The 16,474-nt window shown below is 38.1% G+C and overlaps 3 protein-coding genes across 3 annotated transcripts; 1 reads left to right on the top strand and 2 right to left on the bottom strand.

Moving 5' to 3' along the window:
- Positions 1 to 872: 872 nt before the first annotated feature.
- LOC140890342 (uncharacterized) lies at positions 873 to 2,400 on the bottom strand. Its single transcript, XM_073298097.1, has 2 exons — positions 1,482 to 2,400; positions 873 to 1,357 (listed from the first exon to the last, which is right to left on the bottom strand). The coding sequence occupies exons 1-2, from the start codon at positions 2,398 to 2,400 to the stop codon at positions 873 to 875; spliced, it is 1,404 nt and encodes a 467-aa protein (XP_073154198.1).
- Positions 2,401 to 4,937: 2,537 nt separating this feature from the next.
- LOC140891017 (coatomer subunit epsilon-1-like) lies at positions 4,938 to 7,868 on the top strand. Its single transcript, XM_073299225.1, has 7 exons — positions 4,938 to 5,189; positions 5,309 to 5,398; positions 5,856 to 6,016; positions 6,521 to 6,656; positions 6,742 to 6,897; positions 7,220 to 7,299; positions 7,407 to 7,868. Exons 1-7 carry the CDS (start codon positions 5,016 to 5,018, stop codon positions 7,498 to 7,500), a joined length of 891 nt encoding a protein of 296 aa, XP_073155326.1. The 5' UTR covers positions 4,938 to 5,015; the 3' UTR covers positions 7,501 to 7,868.
- Positions 7,869 to 8,458: 590 nt separating this feature from the next.
- On the bottom strand, positions 8,459 to 14,946 carry LOC140887707 (pentatricopeptide repeat-containing protein At1g30610, chloroplastic). The gene is made up of 9 exons (XM_073295139.1): positions 14,155 to 14,946; positions 13,411 to 13,602; positions 11,873 to 11,954; positions 11,589 to 11,780; positions 10,983 to 11,096; positions 10,448 to 10,538; positions 10,203 to 10,360; positions 9,268 to 9,699; positions 8,459 to 9,005 (listed from the first exon to the last, which is right to left on the bottom strand). The coding sequence occupies exons 1-9, from the start codon at positions 14,829 to 14,831 to the stop codon at positions 8,607 to 8,609; spliced, it is 2,337 nt and encodes a 778-aa protein (XP_073151240.1). The 5' UTR covers positions 14,832 to 14,946; the 3' UTR covers positions 8,459 to 8,606.
- Between the last annotated feature and the right edge of the window lie 1,528 nt (positions 14,947 to 16,474).

The raw sequence follows: 16,474 nt of genomic DNA on the forward strand, positions 1-16,474 counted from the left end.
AGCATAAGCCACAATAGAAAAATATGAACTTCAACTTTCCACCCTCTAACTCCTCTACTTGGCCTTAGCCATTGTAGAAAAATATGAATTTTCACCATTCACCCACTAATTCCTCTACTTGGCCTTAGCCATAGTAGAAAAAATTCAAGTCTCCACCTTTCACCCTCTAACTCCTCTATTAGGCCTAAGCCACAGTAGGAAAATATGAACTTCAATTTTCCACCCTCTAACTCCTCTACTTGGCCTTAGCCATAGTAGGAAAATATGCATTTTCACCATTCACCCACTAACTCCTCTACTTGGCCTTAGCCATGGTAGGAAAAATTCAAGTCTCCACCTTTCACCCACTAACTCTTCTACTTGGCCTAAGCCACAGTAGGAAAAATTCAAGTCTCCACCTTTCACCCATTAACTCCTCTACTTAGCCTAAGCCACAGTAGGAAAATATGAACTTCAACTTTTCACCCTCTAACTCCTCTACTTGGCCTTAGCCATAGTAGGAAAATATTCACCATTCACCCACTAACTCCTCTACTTGGCCTAAGCCACAGTAGGAAAAATTCATTATAGGCGAAATACACCTAAGGACCCAACAAAACCATTCTTCACCCTCGATCAAAATAACACTTATTACTTTTAAAAAGAGAAGTTGATTTCATTGAAATTCAAACGATTACACGAGTAATAGTTAAAAATGAAATACATCAACAATTAGTTTAAAGATAACATTTTCTAAGGCGACAAGGGTTCCAAGACCTCTTCCAAGCCCCCGCCATGTGCGTCTCCTAGTAGTAAGCTCAAGAACTAAGTTTCTCCTCCCAGGACCCCAATTCTACTTCATCATGACTTTCCTCATCTTCTAGTACCTGAATTTATTCCTCAACCATCGACAACATATTCCTTCCACTTTTTATTATGTTAACCTCCATCCACGCCCTTTTACCTCCCTCTCTCACCACCTCATCATAACATCTGTGTGCCACCATTTGATCCCCATGCAAGACCCCAACTTCTCTCCCTACTGAAAACTTGAGCTTCTGATGATATGTAGAAGCGATGGCTTTAAAGTCCTTCATAGCCGGCCGACCCAAAATTCCATTGTACGATAAGGGAGCATCTACCACCGTGAAGCTCACCGTCTTCGTTACCCTCTTAGGATCGCTTTCCATGGACACTGGGAGATCAATTAGTCCCATTGGTAGAATAGCATGACCTGTGAATCCATACAAAGGTGTAGAGATCGACTTTAATTCATATCTTTCTATCTTCATTTGGTCAAACGTCCATTTGAACAATATGTTCACTGAACTCCCACTGTCAACAAATGTCCTTGCTACATCATAATTCGCAATTGTAACTGTTACCACCAAGGCATCATTATGTGGAGCCACAACACCTCGTAGGTCCTCGGGTCCAAAACTAATAACGGGATCTTGTGGTAAATTCAGTTCTTTAGATATCTCAAAGTTCTATCCTTCTACCATGTGCTTTACGTGCTCGCCCAGAATCACCATCGGTGGCACCTCCTGAAATCATATGAATCATACTTCTCGTAGGATTGTTAGCATCATCTATCATCCTCCTTCTTTGGTCAAATCCTTGAGGAGGACCCTGACCCTCTATATCCATTCTCGGCTCCTCCATTCCTTGATTTATCCAAGGAGGGCCTCGCCCTCGCCTCGGGGGCGAATGAAACTCTTGATTACCTCTTGACGGAGTTCTTGATCTCCTCATAGGTGGAGGTAACTTAGGACCTTCATCAATCCTTTGCGAACTTCCTTGATTTCTTCTTTTCTCCTCCACCTCCATCACCTTGTCCCAATTTTGAGCCAAGGGAGCATAGGGTGAGAATTGCCCTTTGCCTCGTGCTCGATCATCTTCTCTTTCTCCCATCCCTCGCTTCCTACCTCCCTTATCTGCCCCTTCCACATTACTACCTCCTTGCCTTTGCTCGGTCCTCCTATGTCTTTGAGCGTCTTCTAGATTCACGTACTTCTCCGCTCGTGCCAAAAGATCGTCGTAGCTTGATGGAGGCTTCTTAACCAGAGACTTGTAGAATTCACCTTCTTTCAACCCTTGGGTAAAAGCACTTATCAGTATATCAGGAGTGGCAGTCGACACTTCCAAAGCCGCACCATTAAAGCGTTGGATAAACTCCCTCAAAGTTTCTTGGTCTTGTTGCTTCATCACAAACAAACTCAAGTAGGTCTTTTGATACTTCTTGCTACTAGAAAACTGATGCATAAAAACCACACTGAAATCATCGAAAGACCTTATGGAACCAGGTTTCAACATATTGAACCATTGCTGGGTGGACTTCACTAACGTGCTCAAGAATACTCGACATTTTATACCATCGGAGTATTGATGCAATAAGGCGGCGTTCTCGAATCTTCCCATATGTTCCTCCGGGTCCGTACTTCCATCATATTCTCCCACACTTGGCTTCTTGAAACTAGCTGAAAGTTCTTCCTCCAAAATCGCAAGGGAAAAAGGACTTTATTTCTTAAGAGTTGAACCCTTGCCTCCAAGTTGTTGTCTCAACATCCTTATCTCCTTCCACATTTCCTCCTTCTCTTGATCATCCATGCCCGAAGGGGGTAGGGTTCCCCCTACCTGACTCCGCTGACCCATTTCATCCTTTTCTGGCACTTGCACTTGCTCTTGTTCTTGTTCTTGCTCCTGCTCTCGCTCTTGCTCACGACCTTGGCCTTGCGAGACTTCCTGATTTTTCTTCAAGGCCTCTCCCACAAACTTGGTAATAAATTGGCCCAGCTCTTCCAAGGTCATACTTCCCACCGTATTCCTAGGGGGAGGCTCCTCCATCATCGGCCCTAGGCGAGATGAGGTGGTGTGAGCTCTTCTACTCCCTCTCCTTCCAACCATCTCTACGTCTCAACTCAAACTTCCCACAGACGGCGCCAAGTAATATTCACTAAAATTTGATGACCCGAGTCCAACCTAAGCCCAAAGCTCCAAGTCCGTAGGCGAACCTGAAACCAAGCAAAGAGTGTTAGAGGGGGCCGGGAGAGTATCCCGGCGTAGCCTCTCCGACGCTCAAGTCAGAGTTGGAAATATATGAGTGAAGATGAGAGCTTGGGCGCCCCTCAAAAATTAAAGTAATGGAGTTGCAAATGAAGTGAGCAAACCCGGTATTTATAGAGTAGAAGGTAGGGGACCACGCACATTCCGTAGGGGACCATGTGAGTGAGACTCACACGCTTGTTCATCCGGGACTCGCCCTTGAGGCGAGGCTGAAGCTAAGAGGTCTTGACCTTGAGACGAATCTTAGGCTAAGAGCTCACCCACCTCGGGTATGCTCTATCCTAGCTACTCTCCTCCGCCATCGTCATCATAAACTCCTAGGCTCATCCACACCTCACATCATCACAGGCTCATCCACATCTCACCTCATCACTTTCTCACCTCATATCTACTCCTTCACGCTTAGGCTCATCATCAGCTCTACTCCTCCACTCTTAGGCTCATCCTCAGCTCCAACTTCACTCTTAGGCTCATTAACATCTCACCTCATCACCTTCTCACCTCATCTCTACTCCTCCATGCTTAGGCTCATCCTCAGCTCTACTCCTCAACTCTTAGGCTCATCAACACCTCACCTCATCACCTTCTCACCTCCTTCCACTCCTCCACTCTTAGGCTCATCCTCAACTCCAACTCCAACTCCCACTCTCACTCCAAGCCCAATATGCCTTGCCTCAACCACCTACCGCCATGGGCCAATCTTAACACTTAGAACTGGACCCGAGCCTTGTTTCTTCGCCGTGGACTCCAGTTGGGCCTAAACATGTGATGGGCACATTCATGGGGTATCACTACCATTTAACCTTTGGTAGTTATTTAAAATTTTATATATTTACATTTTGATAACTGCATTCTACCACATTATTAATAATTGCACTCACTTTCCTATGTTGAAAGAAACTACAATCAATTTGATTTATGTCATATTGACCACACACACGTAGCATGTGTATATTTTGCTAGTATTTATAAGACAACTGGTCCCAAAAATTAATCTTAGGCTTCATTTGATGAAATGAACGAGAAAAGATATATATTCGTTGATTACATGAATTTATTTCATCGTTTGACACGAGTTTTATGAATATTAGAATTATAAATTATTATGCCATCCATACGAATGATATTATGATATAGATCATTAAAAATTTTATATTTCACAAACGAAAGTACGAAATTGTGCCTTAAATAATTCCAGTGAAATTTAGAAAAATCCTTATTAGCTTATAAGTTATACTCTAGACACTGTTTGCTTTGACTTATGATATAAGTAATATATAGATAAGTAATATAATGTAATAAAAAATAAATAAGAAATTATAGTTAAAATAATATTGGATTTGATTGATAGATTATGGTTTATTTGATTTGATTGATTAAATTTTATATAAAAATGTTAAATGACTATTTTGTAGTTTTAACAATAAATAAAATAAAAATTATATTATTTATAAGGGGTGATATAGTAATTTGAGTTCAATGATTTGATTGAATTGAGATAAATAATTAATGATTTGATTGTTGTAAAATAAATAATTAATATATGAATAAATAATATGATGAGAAGAACGTGAAATGAGATGAAATGAATTATACGTATATTAGTAATATGATGAACATAACAGTGTTTTATAATAAAAGTTAAAACATATGAAAAGACGAACACTCGATAGTTTCTTCACTACAAGAAACAGAGATGATTAGCCAACGTGTGAGGGACTTTTTTGGGATGGGCTGGAAATCGGAATACTTGTGTTGATGTCCTAAGGAAAAAAACAAATGGGCCCAAGAAGCCAGATGGCCCAGTTCAAGAAGGTATGGGCCGAGTTACTCAAAGTGCGATTTGACATAATAACGTTGGGGGCACTTGTTAGTTGCATCATTCTTCAGCTCTACAATTTCCTCCCAAAGGAGATCTGAACTCTTCGATCTATTGACAGTAAAAGAACGGAAAGCTTAGAAGATCGGAAATGGCTGCGGCTGCCGGAGGACCCGACCCGCTGTTTGGGTTGAGGAGCAACTTTTACTTGGGAGCATACCAGGCGGCGATCAACAACAGCGAAATCCCCAATCTCTCTCCAGGGGACGTCGTTGAGAGAGACTGCCTTGTTTACCGTTCTTACATTGCCCTCGGAAGTTACCAGGTACAATCAAATTATTTTCGGAATCCGATCTAGATTCGTTTTTTTGATTAAATTTGGTATTGTTGTGTATTACAGTTTCTCGATTGATTTGTTTTTGTCGGTTTTGTTTGGTGATGTAGCTTGTGATAAATGAGATTGATTCGTCAGCAGCGACGCCACTTCAGGCCGTGAAATTGCTGGCTTTATACCTCTCGAGCCCGGACAACAAGGTGATTTCTTAGAAAACCAAATCAATGTAACTGATCTGATTTTTGTGACTTTGAATCTTGAGTCGGAATGCTGGATGTAGACCTTGGTTGTACTGGTTTTTGTTTTAGGTAATCTACTAATCTTGTTCGGTTAGTAATTCTATATAACAATTCATGCGCAATTAGCTTAGCGGATTTTTGTCCAGGAAGCAATTTCTTTAGTGTTCACAGAATTCTATTTGTCTCGTCGCTCGTGTGAATTATAAGCCTCCATCCTTAGTGTGAGAATTAATGCGTGGTATGAAGACAATGAAATTAAGGCAAGCAAAATTCGTGAGAAAGTTGATCATTCGAAAACTAGAAAACACTTGAGATTTGAAAGAATGCTAATGAGATGTCAAACAAGATGAAGCAGATTGTAATGATCGGTGCAAGATGTTGGTCTTGATTAATCAATGAGCTAATTTGTGATGTGTAGGAAATGGCAATTTCTAGTCTTCGTGAGTGGTTAGGAGATCCAGCCATTGGAAACAACCCTATGCTGAGGCTTGTCGCTGGAATTATATTCATGCATGAGCAGGATTATAATGAAGCCTTGAAGCACACAAATGTTGGGGGAACCGAGGGAACCATGGAGTTGTGAGTTGCTTCTGGATTTGATGATGGCTTTGCTATATACTTTCTATCCATTCAATATTTATATATCAAGTGTTGTTAATACTCTCAATTTCTCGTAACATGTCGGTGCCTTGTCCTATTTTGTGTTCACATTTCATCATACATTTATAATTTGATATGTTAAATCTTTTCATGGCTGTGATTTCTGGAAACATTTTGGTGATCTGGGCTATATTGATGTGTCCCCGATCTTATTGTCATCATACTGTTAGTATTGTTTTGCACCTGTCTTTTGTTCACCTTAACAGTTAGCATGCTTGTTAAATGTATAATATGTGTGCTTATGAATCGATGCCTGCCAATTTTTGCTACATATGTCTGTGCTGTGCATTGTGGCAAAGCATAAGGTGATTATGACAAGTTCCATGCTGTAAATAACTGCATTACATGCAACTTTTCTTGCATAATATATGTTTACGTATTTTATTTAAACACTTAAGTCTGACACCTTTATCCATTTCGCAGGTATGCTTTAAATATCCAAATTTTTCTCAAAATGTATAGATCAGATTATGCTGAGAAACAACTGAAAATCATGCAACAAGTAGATGAGGATCATACCCTAACTCAACTTGCAAATGCATGGCTAAACTTGGCTGTGGTATGGGTTTTTTTTTTTGGTGCAGTCATTCTGTTTAATCAGAAAATTAAAGTTCTATTGACCTACCTATTTTTCTTTGTACAAGGGTGGTTCAAAGATACAGGAAGCATATCTGATTTTCCAGGACTTCGCAGAAAAATATCAAGTGACTAGCTTGATTCTTAATGGGAAGGCACTGTGCTGCATGCACAAGGGTGAATTTACTGACGCTGACAGACTTCTGCTTGAGGCCCTAAACATTGTATACAATTCTAGCCTTTTGCTTTCATTGAATCCCCCACACCGTTATCTAGTGCGATGTTTGTGGAAAGATTTTTTTGTGTGTTGTATCATTGATATGTTTGGTGCTTTCTTTAAAAACATGAAGTCTATGGCTATGAGTCCAAAAGTATGCAGTGAATTGGCATTTGAATCCCTTCAAAAAATTGATCCGCTGGATGCATATAAATTATGTCTCATATCTTGTCTGACTTTTGATTTGAGAGTTTGTATTGTGTGCTAGATACTGTAAGGAAGAATCAACATTCTTTTGTCCATATGACATTGTCTGATGGTTTACATAGGATGCGAAGGACCCAGAAACTCTTGCCAATCTTGTTGTCTGCAGTCTTCACAATGGGAAGCCATCCTCCCGCTATTTGAAGTACGATTTGTACTTATTATATGCTATTTGATTTGTACTTCGTAGAGCTACTTATTTTACGGAACAGAATTGCAATGGAATTGTGATGCTTCCATGATATTTTGCAGCCAGTTGAAGTTGTCACACCCAGACCACTTACTCGTTAAAGCCGCGTCAACAGCGGAAGAGAAGTTCGATAGAGCAGTTCAAAATGTCGCTTGAAGAGTAGACCGGCATGCTTGCTTGTCAAGGTCCAACCATATGAGAATTATATTATGCATCCATATTCAAGAAACCTGCTGCCTTTGCGGACTTTACTTTTGTTAATCCTTTTTTTTTTGGTTCGACTTTTCTTTATGCCAAATTCGGTAAGTAAAACATTGTGACACATTTTGGAGGGGCTTAAAATGTTGTAGTTGGTTATTCAGTATATAGCGTCAGTAGAGCCCCTGCGTCCCGCACCCTTCAAATTATTCCGAGTGTCCTGTTTTGTTCTCCTTCGGGTTCATCTTTCCTGGATAGGCTCTGTCAAACTTCCTCCACATCGCGCAACAACACTGATTTCAAGATGCCGTTTGAGATTGTGTTCAGAGTTATAATTAAGTCCTTCCATTCAAACACAAATGCACATTTGTGCTGAAACAGAATAAAGAATTGAAAGCCAGACAAAACATATGGTCTCACAGGCAATATTTTAGATTGATTCCAAAAAGTGCTCATAAGTTTCGTTTTACAAAATTCCAAAACGAAAAGTTCTTACACGTTTTTTTTAGAGCAATCTCAAACATTTATCACTGAATATACTACCTGCTCAACAATGGCAACATATCGCAGACTAATAATAAATAATAAGTAAAATAAATAGTGTGGTTTCATGTTAGTTCCTTTGAATGATTGTCAAGTCATAATGCTTCTTGCAAAAAATATAACGATTTGCATTTTATCTAGGGAAAAAAAAAAAAATAGACCACGTGAATTTGCTTGATTCAGTTGAGTTTTCTACCGTTTTCAACTCGTTAATAGGTCTTGATTCCTAAAATATTACCTCGGGACAAAATCTGAACAGGATATCAATGGCGCCCTTTATCTTTGTACAAGGTTTTTATTCTTGTATCCCATATTCAATTCATTTTTAACATGGAATAATATTCATTTTCAAAAAAAAAACAAAAAACCATGGAATAATATTTCCAGAAACATCAGAGAAAAAAAACTCGTCAACCTTCAGAGTGAGTATCCGAAACAAATATGGCCAACAATGCTCCAATGCATCGAAAGCATACTACCTCTGTTTCAAGCCATCTTACTTCTATAATTTACACATTATTTCAAAATACTAAAGCAGTTTCACCATGAGACCTGCTAGCCACTTCTAGCTCCCTGAGTTCTGTTGTCGCACTTGCTTCTAGGGTCCTCAAAAATTCTTCACAAGATTTCATTAGCTGCTCGAGAGCAGCGTTTTCGTTCTTGGCTAAAACAATGTGCATCTCATGCACCAACTTCATTAGAGTGCTCCTCTCGAATCGGTGCCCATTTTCCATGAAAAATTTTGACCAAGACTTTCTAGAAAACAGCTGTGACTCAACACAATAATTAGTAATACAGTTGAGAGCAGAACCATGGTCACACTGCTCCAGTCTTGCGCAAAATAGTTCTAAAACAAGCAATGGGGGGAGAACCCGTTGAGTTGCATTCAAGTGCTTCCAAGTCAATTCCAGTAGCTCGTCCTAGAAAAGCATTCAGATGTGCAGAAATTTAAGTCTCATCTGAAACCTCACCGAGGCGTTAACAAAAATGACCAAACAGTAGTTAGTTTTTCAAGAATCAAGTAGAATTTGCAAAGACCCTGCAAAAACCATCAAACTACCATGCGCCTCCTTGACCGGCATAAAAAAGCTTACCCCGAAAAAAAAAAAACATATTCTGTAGTTAATGAAAATCTAAAATTTATAGCCGTCTAGTTTAAACTTGTGAATTTCAAAACGATACCTTTCCAGCACGACGGGCATCCAATAATAGGCGAAGATGACGTTTCGCATTGAAGTGGTGACCATATTTCAGCATCTGCTCATATACAAACTGAAGATCATCCCATTTGTGTTTCGCATGGCATGCTTCCAACATTGTGTTGAATGAATAGATATCTGGTATGACTCTAACTCTATAATCTTCTCCATGCTTGATAAAGTTTCCATTTTCCAATAAGCTCAGAAACAATTGTTTGGCTTCTTCGAACATTCCATGATCCAGAAAAGCTTTCATCATTATGTTACAAGTTATCAAATTTGGCGTACAAAACTTTTGCATCTGATTAAAGATATATGCACCATTTTGAACATCTCCAGAGTCCAGACATGCTTGAATTAAACCAGTGTAAGTTACAACCAGTGGTTTATTCGCAACTCTGCATATCTTGTCAATCTGCGGAGAAAAAATAGCGAGGAAATGAGAAAAGAGAAAAGATTCAATTTCCCAACACAAGAATCTGCAATCGTATTCCATCCAACAGAAAACATGCAAACTTTTGTGCAACTTCCATATGTCAGAACAATAAATAAATGCCCTTCTAATTTATGATGCACTCCTGCTGTCTAGTATTCTCTGATTCAAAGTTTGAATTAGAGTTACCCAATGGAACTAGAGATATTAAACACAGGACTGTGTAGAAAGACGTAAACATGTTGGATTCCCCACCTCTTTTTTTCCTTTTTTTTTCCCTTGAAAATCTGATGTTATATTGCTTCAAACAAATAGTGCTTCATTAATATTCTCAGACATGTTACAAACTACCACTGAATAAGCAATGAGTACAAACCATCACCACAGAGAAAACAAAGTAAAAATTCAACATGGTAAGCAAAAGATCTGCAAAAATAGGAAGGAAAAAAAAAGACACAAAACATAACAAATTAGAAAATACATACTAGCTTTAACGCTTCGTTGCACCTTCCCACACTACAGAGGCAGCGAGCAAGGTCATAGTACAAACTAGCATTACCAACTATTCCTCGTCTCTCCATCTCTTCAACAGCCATTATGGCCTCCTCAGTTCTACCTTCTCTCCATAAAGCATTCACAAGAACTACAGACCACCAAAAAAATTAAAAGTAAAAAAATGACGTGGATTAATCTCCTATGCATTGGATAAAGATGCAATTCGACAATTTACCTTTATATATCAAAGCATTTGGAATGTATAACTTCTGTACTTTCTTGAAAAAATCATGGACCAAGTTGTACTTCTCACAGGCCAACATTACCTGCACAAATACAGACCAATTTTCTGCTACAGACAAGGAAGACGAACCAATAATATTTTTGACTAGAAAGAGAATTGTGCTACATAAGCACAAGAGAAAACACTTTTGCAACCACCACGTAGTTTCTATCATATTGAACATGTTATCTTCAATCTCTTCAGTGCAAATATGAGAAAAGGCAAAAATAGATCAACCAACCTAATTAGACTCCGCTCATATTCAAATATTCACATGGTATTGTCAAGAATGTCACAAACAATACATGTCAAGGTGAAATGTTATCCCAATACACGAGGTGAGAAAAAAAAAACAATAAGAATAAAAATGGATGTGAAAATAAGTAATTTAATCAGAACCCAACAACAAAATCAACACACTGAATTACTTTGGAAAAATATAGAAACATGAATACTTTTAACCAACACCATCCATAGTTTCCATTACCTCCATAACTAATCCATATGTTGTCATCGAAGGTTGTTGGCCTTGTTGGCTTATTTGCTGTAGGACCCAGAAGGCCCCTTCCCATTTCTGCCGCCGTACACAAGCATTAAGGACCTGCAACAAATGCATTCACGAATCTTCAAAAATTAAACCCTAAAACTAAATGATAGTGGTATTATTAAAAGATAAAGTTTTAAATGAAGGGGAAGTTTAAAAAGACTATTTTTGCAACATATTTGTAATCATCAAACTGCCTACATAGAAAAGGAAACTAGAAAGTAGCACATGGTATGATGTAATACAGTCCAGAAGCTTTTTCATTTGCACCAGAACAGTCTGATGTGTTCTACCCAAGAGTTGAAACCTAGATTGGACGTGCAGCTATGATATTTCCCAAAACAAATAGCTTTTGATCAAAACGGGTAGCAAGATAATTGCTTTCTCAGAGCCTCACCAGAGAAAAACCCCCATTCTTACCCATTGAAACATTGACACTGTAAGTTACATAATCAATCACCAAACTAAACAAAAATTCCTTGGTAGGCAATGATTCTCCACAAACCAGAAAAAAAAAAGTTCATTAAACTAAAAAATCAACCTACTTACAGCATTATAGACAACGATATCAGGCTCTAATCGCGGATCCCATTTCTCAAGATATCCAGTTTTAAACTTCTTTTGTGGAGGAGATCGCATCGAATCAATCAAATTAAATAGTTCCTTCATATGCCCCGCTTGTCCAAGAGTTACAGCAATGCACCGATATGCCACAATGTCAGGGTAAGAGGCCATTTGCCCCTATCAGATAAAAGAAGAATAAGAATCATTCCACATCCTTGATCCTCTCTATTGGGAATTTATGCGTGAATATACATAATACAAAGTATTACCTGCATAACATGAAAGAGATTTAGTGCTTCCACGGGCCTTCTTGCTTTTCCAAGCGCATCAAGCGCAGCAGTGTAAACATGGCTAGAAATATGGGTATATCATAAAAATCATATGATGGCTGAAGAATGAATATATAACTGCAATGCATTTGATTGGATGCAATCCAACAGTTCCTCGATTGAGAAAGAGGAGCCACCTATAGCTGTAACAATGCAGCAATTCCAACAATTGAAAGAAAAAGGAATGGCAACATTTAACGACGACGCAATTTCAAAGTCAAAAGCAAAATAAAACATGATTTTTAAAATAGATATTTAGTCATCTTTGGACAAATTTCTTAAGGCAATCATGCATAACACTTTCTCATGGATTGACAAGTGGACCCATATTCCACACCCACTCCCCTCCCATGGGAAAAAACTTCGAGTTAATAGATTAACCCCAATAAGAATTTCCAGGAGCATCAAATGATTTTTAATAAATTTATGACTTCAGCCCTCAGAATTATTGCACCTTCTCGTTGAAGAACATCGCATCCTAGGTATGACTTCCGAGCATATAAAACAGGCCTTCTAGATGCACAGATGGTTTTCCAGATTATATGCTCATACAACTTTTTTTTTTATGCAAAAGAATTCACATGGAAAACGCTGATTCCATCTAAAGTTCAAGTGTTGTCGCGGACTACTGTGCTCGGAAAACTACCGACTTGCGAGATGATGTAAAGAGGTATCCCACTTGTTCATTGTGCCCAAGTTGGAGTGTGCTGTGTAGGTAAGAGGTGGAGACACATGACCATTTGCTCGTTCATTGTCCTACTACGAGTTTTCTTTGGTTCAGAGCTTTGGCGGAGTTGGGCTTGGTTTGGGTATTCCCGAGATCAGCTATGGATTTATTCCCAGCAGATCTTGGCTGCAATCCAGGTAAGAGGGGTGGAATTTTTTGAGTGGTGGTAGTCCATTGTATATGTAGGTTGGTTGGTTTGGATGGAGAGAAACAAGAAGATTTTTGACACTGGGGAAGAATCGGTTGGTGATGCTAGGACATGATAAAATCCACAGTTCGGTTTTGGATTTTGAAGAATGCGTTGTTCAAAAACTTTTCAATTACAGATTTGTACAAGGATTGGAGTCTATTTTAGGCTAATCCTCTTGTCCACTTTTGTAATTAATATCGTCTATATCTTTATTAATATAATTTTGTTTCCTATAAAAAAAAAAAAGAATTCACATGGCACGATATTTTTAAATTTTAAAAAACGAAATTGCAAGTTTTCTCATGCTAGATTTTAATGTAATGGATAACAAAGAAACCTTAGAATAGTGTACTAATAAATTGGATGCATGATGTATCAGACAAAAATCTTAAGGCAATAGACTCAAAATCAGGTAACTAACTACGGGTAGGAGTGTCACACTACATCTTGTTGACAACTTCACAACTGAATGTATTAGCAACCAATTAATTATTAATTTTCAGATGAATTTCAGAATATGAATATGGAGACAGGGTAGGAAACGAAGTAGTGAAAAAGTACCGTATGTTGTGCGATTTGAAGCGCTCACGTGATTGAATCCATTCAACGAGTTGAAGAACTCGTCTCCAGTTTCCCAACTCACCCAAAATCTGAACTATCCTTCGGATGGAGTAGTCTGAAAATCTTATCTGAGCACTACGCATAGTTTGAGAGAATTTCCACTCAGGCATGTCAATGTCTGCGCCATTCAGACTGTAGGAACGAAGTACATTACTTCATTATGAGGTAGAAGAAAAGATTTTGGACCATAAAAATTGGTGCACTCACGACAAATACTAGAAACATCGTGCATGTTTTACCCGAAAGGATTTCTACCAGTCAAAATTTAGACTTGGTAATAAAGCACTAACACTCAGAATCATCAGATTTGACATGGGTTCTTTAATTAATTCTCCAGTTAACACTAGAAGTGAAGTGTGCATGTCAATGATTGATGCAAAATGGATAAAGGGATGAGGTCCTTGGTTGAAAAAATAAAATCTGCCGAAAGGAACTCAATAAAAACCACCAATTAGTTAGCAAGCATCATACCAATCACCTTCTTGTGGCAACTAAACGAAAGATCCTTACTCATGGCACAAACATATGCTATTGAGTTAATTTTCTATTGACTGTCTCACACTCTCACTTGGAATTAAACCCTGTTTCAGAATTCCCAATAACTCAAAAAATATAAAAAATCAACATGAATCTCATAACGGATTAATTTATCACAATAACTCACAATACAAGCGATCTACCCACCTCTTAGCAAGCTTTCGAATTCTCTCCTCCATGTCTAATTTTGAGATTCTTGGCCTGTCCATGAAATCATCTTCATTCTCCAGTGGCTTGAATGCAGCTCTTTCCAAGTCCGGCATCTCACTCTCACCGCTGCCACTACTTCTAGCACGAAGATTCTTAACATTGACATTTTGCGTCTTCTTCATGAGTTCCGGTGACTTTTTCAGACCCTTTCTTGAATCTTCTTGAACAAATACATTTTTCTTCTGAGAAGCACCCTTTCTTGAATCTTCTCGAACGAAAACATTCTTCTTTTGAGAAGCACCCTTTCTGGAATCCTCTTGAGCATATGCCCGTGCATCGTCACCCTTTTCTTCTTGAACTGTTTTCTTGATACTCTTCTTTTTCGCCGGACTACTAATATTAGAACCATTATCTCTGTCCGTTGTGACAGATTCCAAGGCCTTCAAATACTCATCAAAGGACGGTTTGAATTCAAACTCTTTATCCAGAACAACACCACCCCCATCAATTAAAGAGCTTCTTGACGTAATTCTACCCTCTTTCTTTCTTCTTGGAGCTAATATAATACTGGGGTTCTGCCCCTTAAACGGGTATATCGAATTGAATTTGCGGGTCTGATTGATCAAATAAACAATTTCAATGGCGGGTTCAGAAAAATATACGGTACCCACCATATCTTTTCTCCTTAATTTGACATATCATCCAAGTTCAGACACAAAAATGGTACAATTGATACAAAAGATTCGGGTGATGGTGTTTTATGGGAGCAGATAACAAGATATTCTTTTTGACACAACGGCTGGAAATGAGAAGAATCATTGGGTATGGTTTGGCGATTGTGTAATTTGTATGGACGGCCCAAATTCATTGAGGCCCAATACATCGCCCTAGCCCATTTAACCTCTAGCCCACGAATTATATACAGATTATTTATTAGTCAATTAATATTAGTAAGTATTATTACTTCACTAACTCACAAGGTATAAGCATATATATTAGGCTTTCATTGTGCTTTTGAAACTATTTAAAATATTACATTCTAAATTAATTTCGGATGAAGTTGAAATGTTCAATTTGGATTTTGGATTGGGTAAAGAAATGAAGCATCTAAAAACAAGAAACAAAACTATGACAACCCGTAATGATATTATGGCATAAACTTATCTGATCTTTCAATAAGAAGTATGTTAATTTTATGTCTTATAACAAAAATCTAGCACTCCATTTGAATAAATATAAATAATTTTTTTGAAAAAACAAGAATCGTTATATGAGGTTTAAATGCAGGCCATTTTTTATTTCTAAAAAAATTCAAAACGCAAAAGTAAAATTTCGTGATTTTTGGCCATTGGCTCTTTATAAGCGCTTTCTTTTTTAAAAAAACCAAAATATTGTTCTTTTTTCATGAAAAAAAGTAGTTCTTTCTAGTGAACGTTTGTATTTGTAGTGTGTGCATAACCATTTGAAAAGTGGGTCATCCTATGCATACATGTAGGGGTGGGCACGGGTCGGGTAATTCGGGTTTCGGGTAGTTCGGGTCGGGTACCCGATTAGTCGGGTTGTGTTTTGCACTACCCGAAACCGAACCGACAACCTCGGGTACTCGACTAGTCGGGTACCCGATTAAATCGGGTTCGGGTCGGGTCGGGTCGGTTTTAACCTTGTGCCTAATGAGGAAAAATAATTTTAATTTTCTTGCTCTTTTTTTATTAGTGTCAATTTCAAAAACAAAAAAAATGAGCATGAAAAAATCATTTGAATCATAGGTTTCCAATTACGACAAGATTTTCCCATGAAAGAATGAATAATAAATAAAAACAAAAATTATGAAAAATAATTTGATTAAGATTTAAAAAAATCAATTTCAAAAAAAAAATTTAAATATCATTTGATCCAAATTTACAATATGACCGGGTTTTCCAAATGAAGGTTAATATCAATCAAATTTATTGAAATTAATGAGCTTATTCCTATTCCAAAGCCCATATATATATATATATATATATATATATATTTTAAAAAAATAATAATTGGATAGTCGGGTACCCGATCGGGTATTTCGGGTAGTATTTTATTATCCGAAACCGAACCGATTAAGTTTTAGTCGGGTTTGGTTAATACCCGAACCCGATTAAAAACCCGATCTACCCGAATTTTGCACCCGATCGGTTTCGGGTCGGGTCGGGACCCGAACTACCCGAACCGATTGCCCACCCCTACATACATGTACGGGGAGATTATACAATACTGAGCATGAGTATCACATAAAAAAAAATATATGGAATCCATCAATATTGTTTTTTTGTTTCTTAACATG

This window comes from Henckelia pumila, chromosome 3 (genome assembly GCF_033568475.1).
Source record: "Henckelia pumila isolate YLH828 chromosome 3, ASM3356847v2, whole genome shotgun sequence".
Lineage (NCBI taxonomy): Eukaryota > Viridiplantae > Streptophyta > Magnoliopsida > Lamiales > Gesneriaceae > Henckelia > Henckelia pumila.

Coding starts and splice junctions, on each gene's coding strand:
- LOC140890342 (XM_073298097.1), bottom strand. CDS start 2,400: ATGGGAAGATTCGAGAACGCCGCCTTATTGCATCAATACTCCGATGGT. Junction 1,358..1,481: donor GCGAGCACGTAAAGCACATG/GTAGAAGGATAG, acceptor TGGTGGTAACAG/TTACAATTGCGAATTATGAT.
- LOC140891017 (XM_073299225.1), top strand. CDS start 5,016: ATGGCTGCGGCTGCCGGAGGACCCGACCCGCTGTTTGGGTTGAGGAGC. Junction 5,399..5,855: donor TCTCGAGCCCGGACAACAAG/GTGATTTCTTAG, acceptor TGTGATGTGTAG/GAAATGGCAATTTCTAGTCT. Junction 6,657..6,741: donor CATGGCTAAACTTGGCTGTG/GTATGGGTTTTT, acceptor TCTTTGTACAAG/GGTGGTTCAAAGATACAGGA.
- LOC140887707 (XM_073295139.1), bottom strand. CDS start 14,831: ATGGTGGGTACCGTATATTTTTCTGAACCCGCCATTGAAATTGTTTAT. Junction 13,603..14,154: donor ATTCGAAAGCTTGCTAAGAG/GTGGGTAGATCG, acceptor TCGTTCCTACAG/TCTGAATGGCGCAGACATTG. Junction 9,006..9,267: donor ATGCCCGTCGTGCTGGAAAG/GTATCGTTTTGA, acceptor ATGCTTTTCTAG/GACGAGCTACTGGAATTGAC.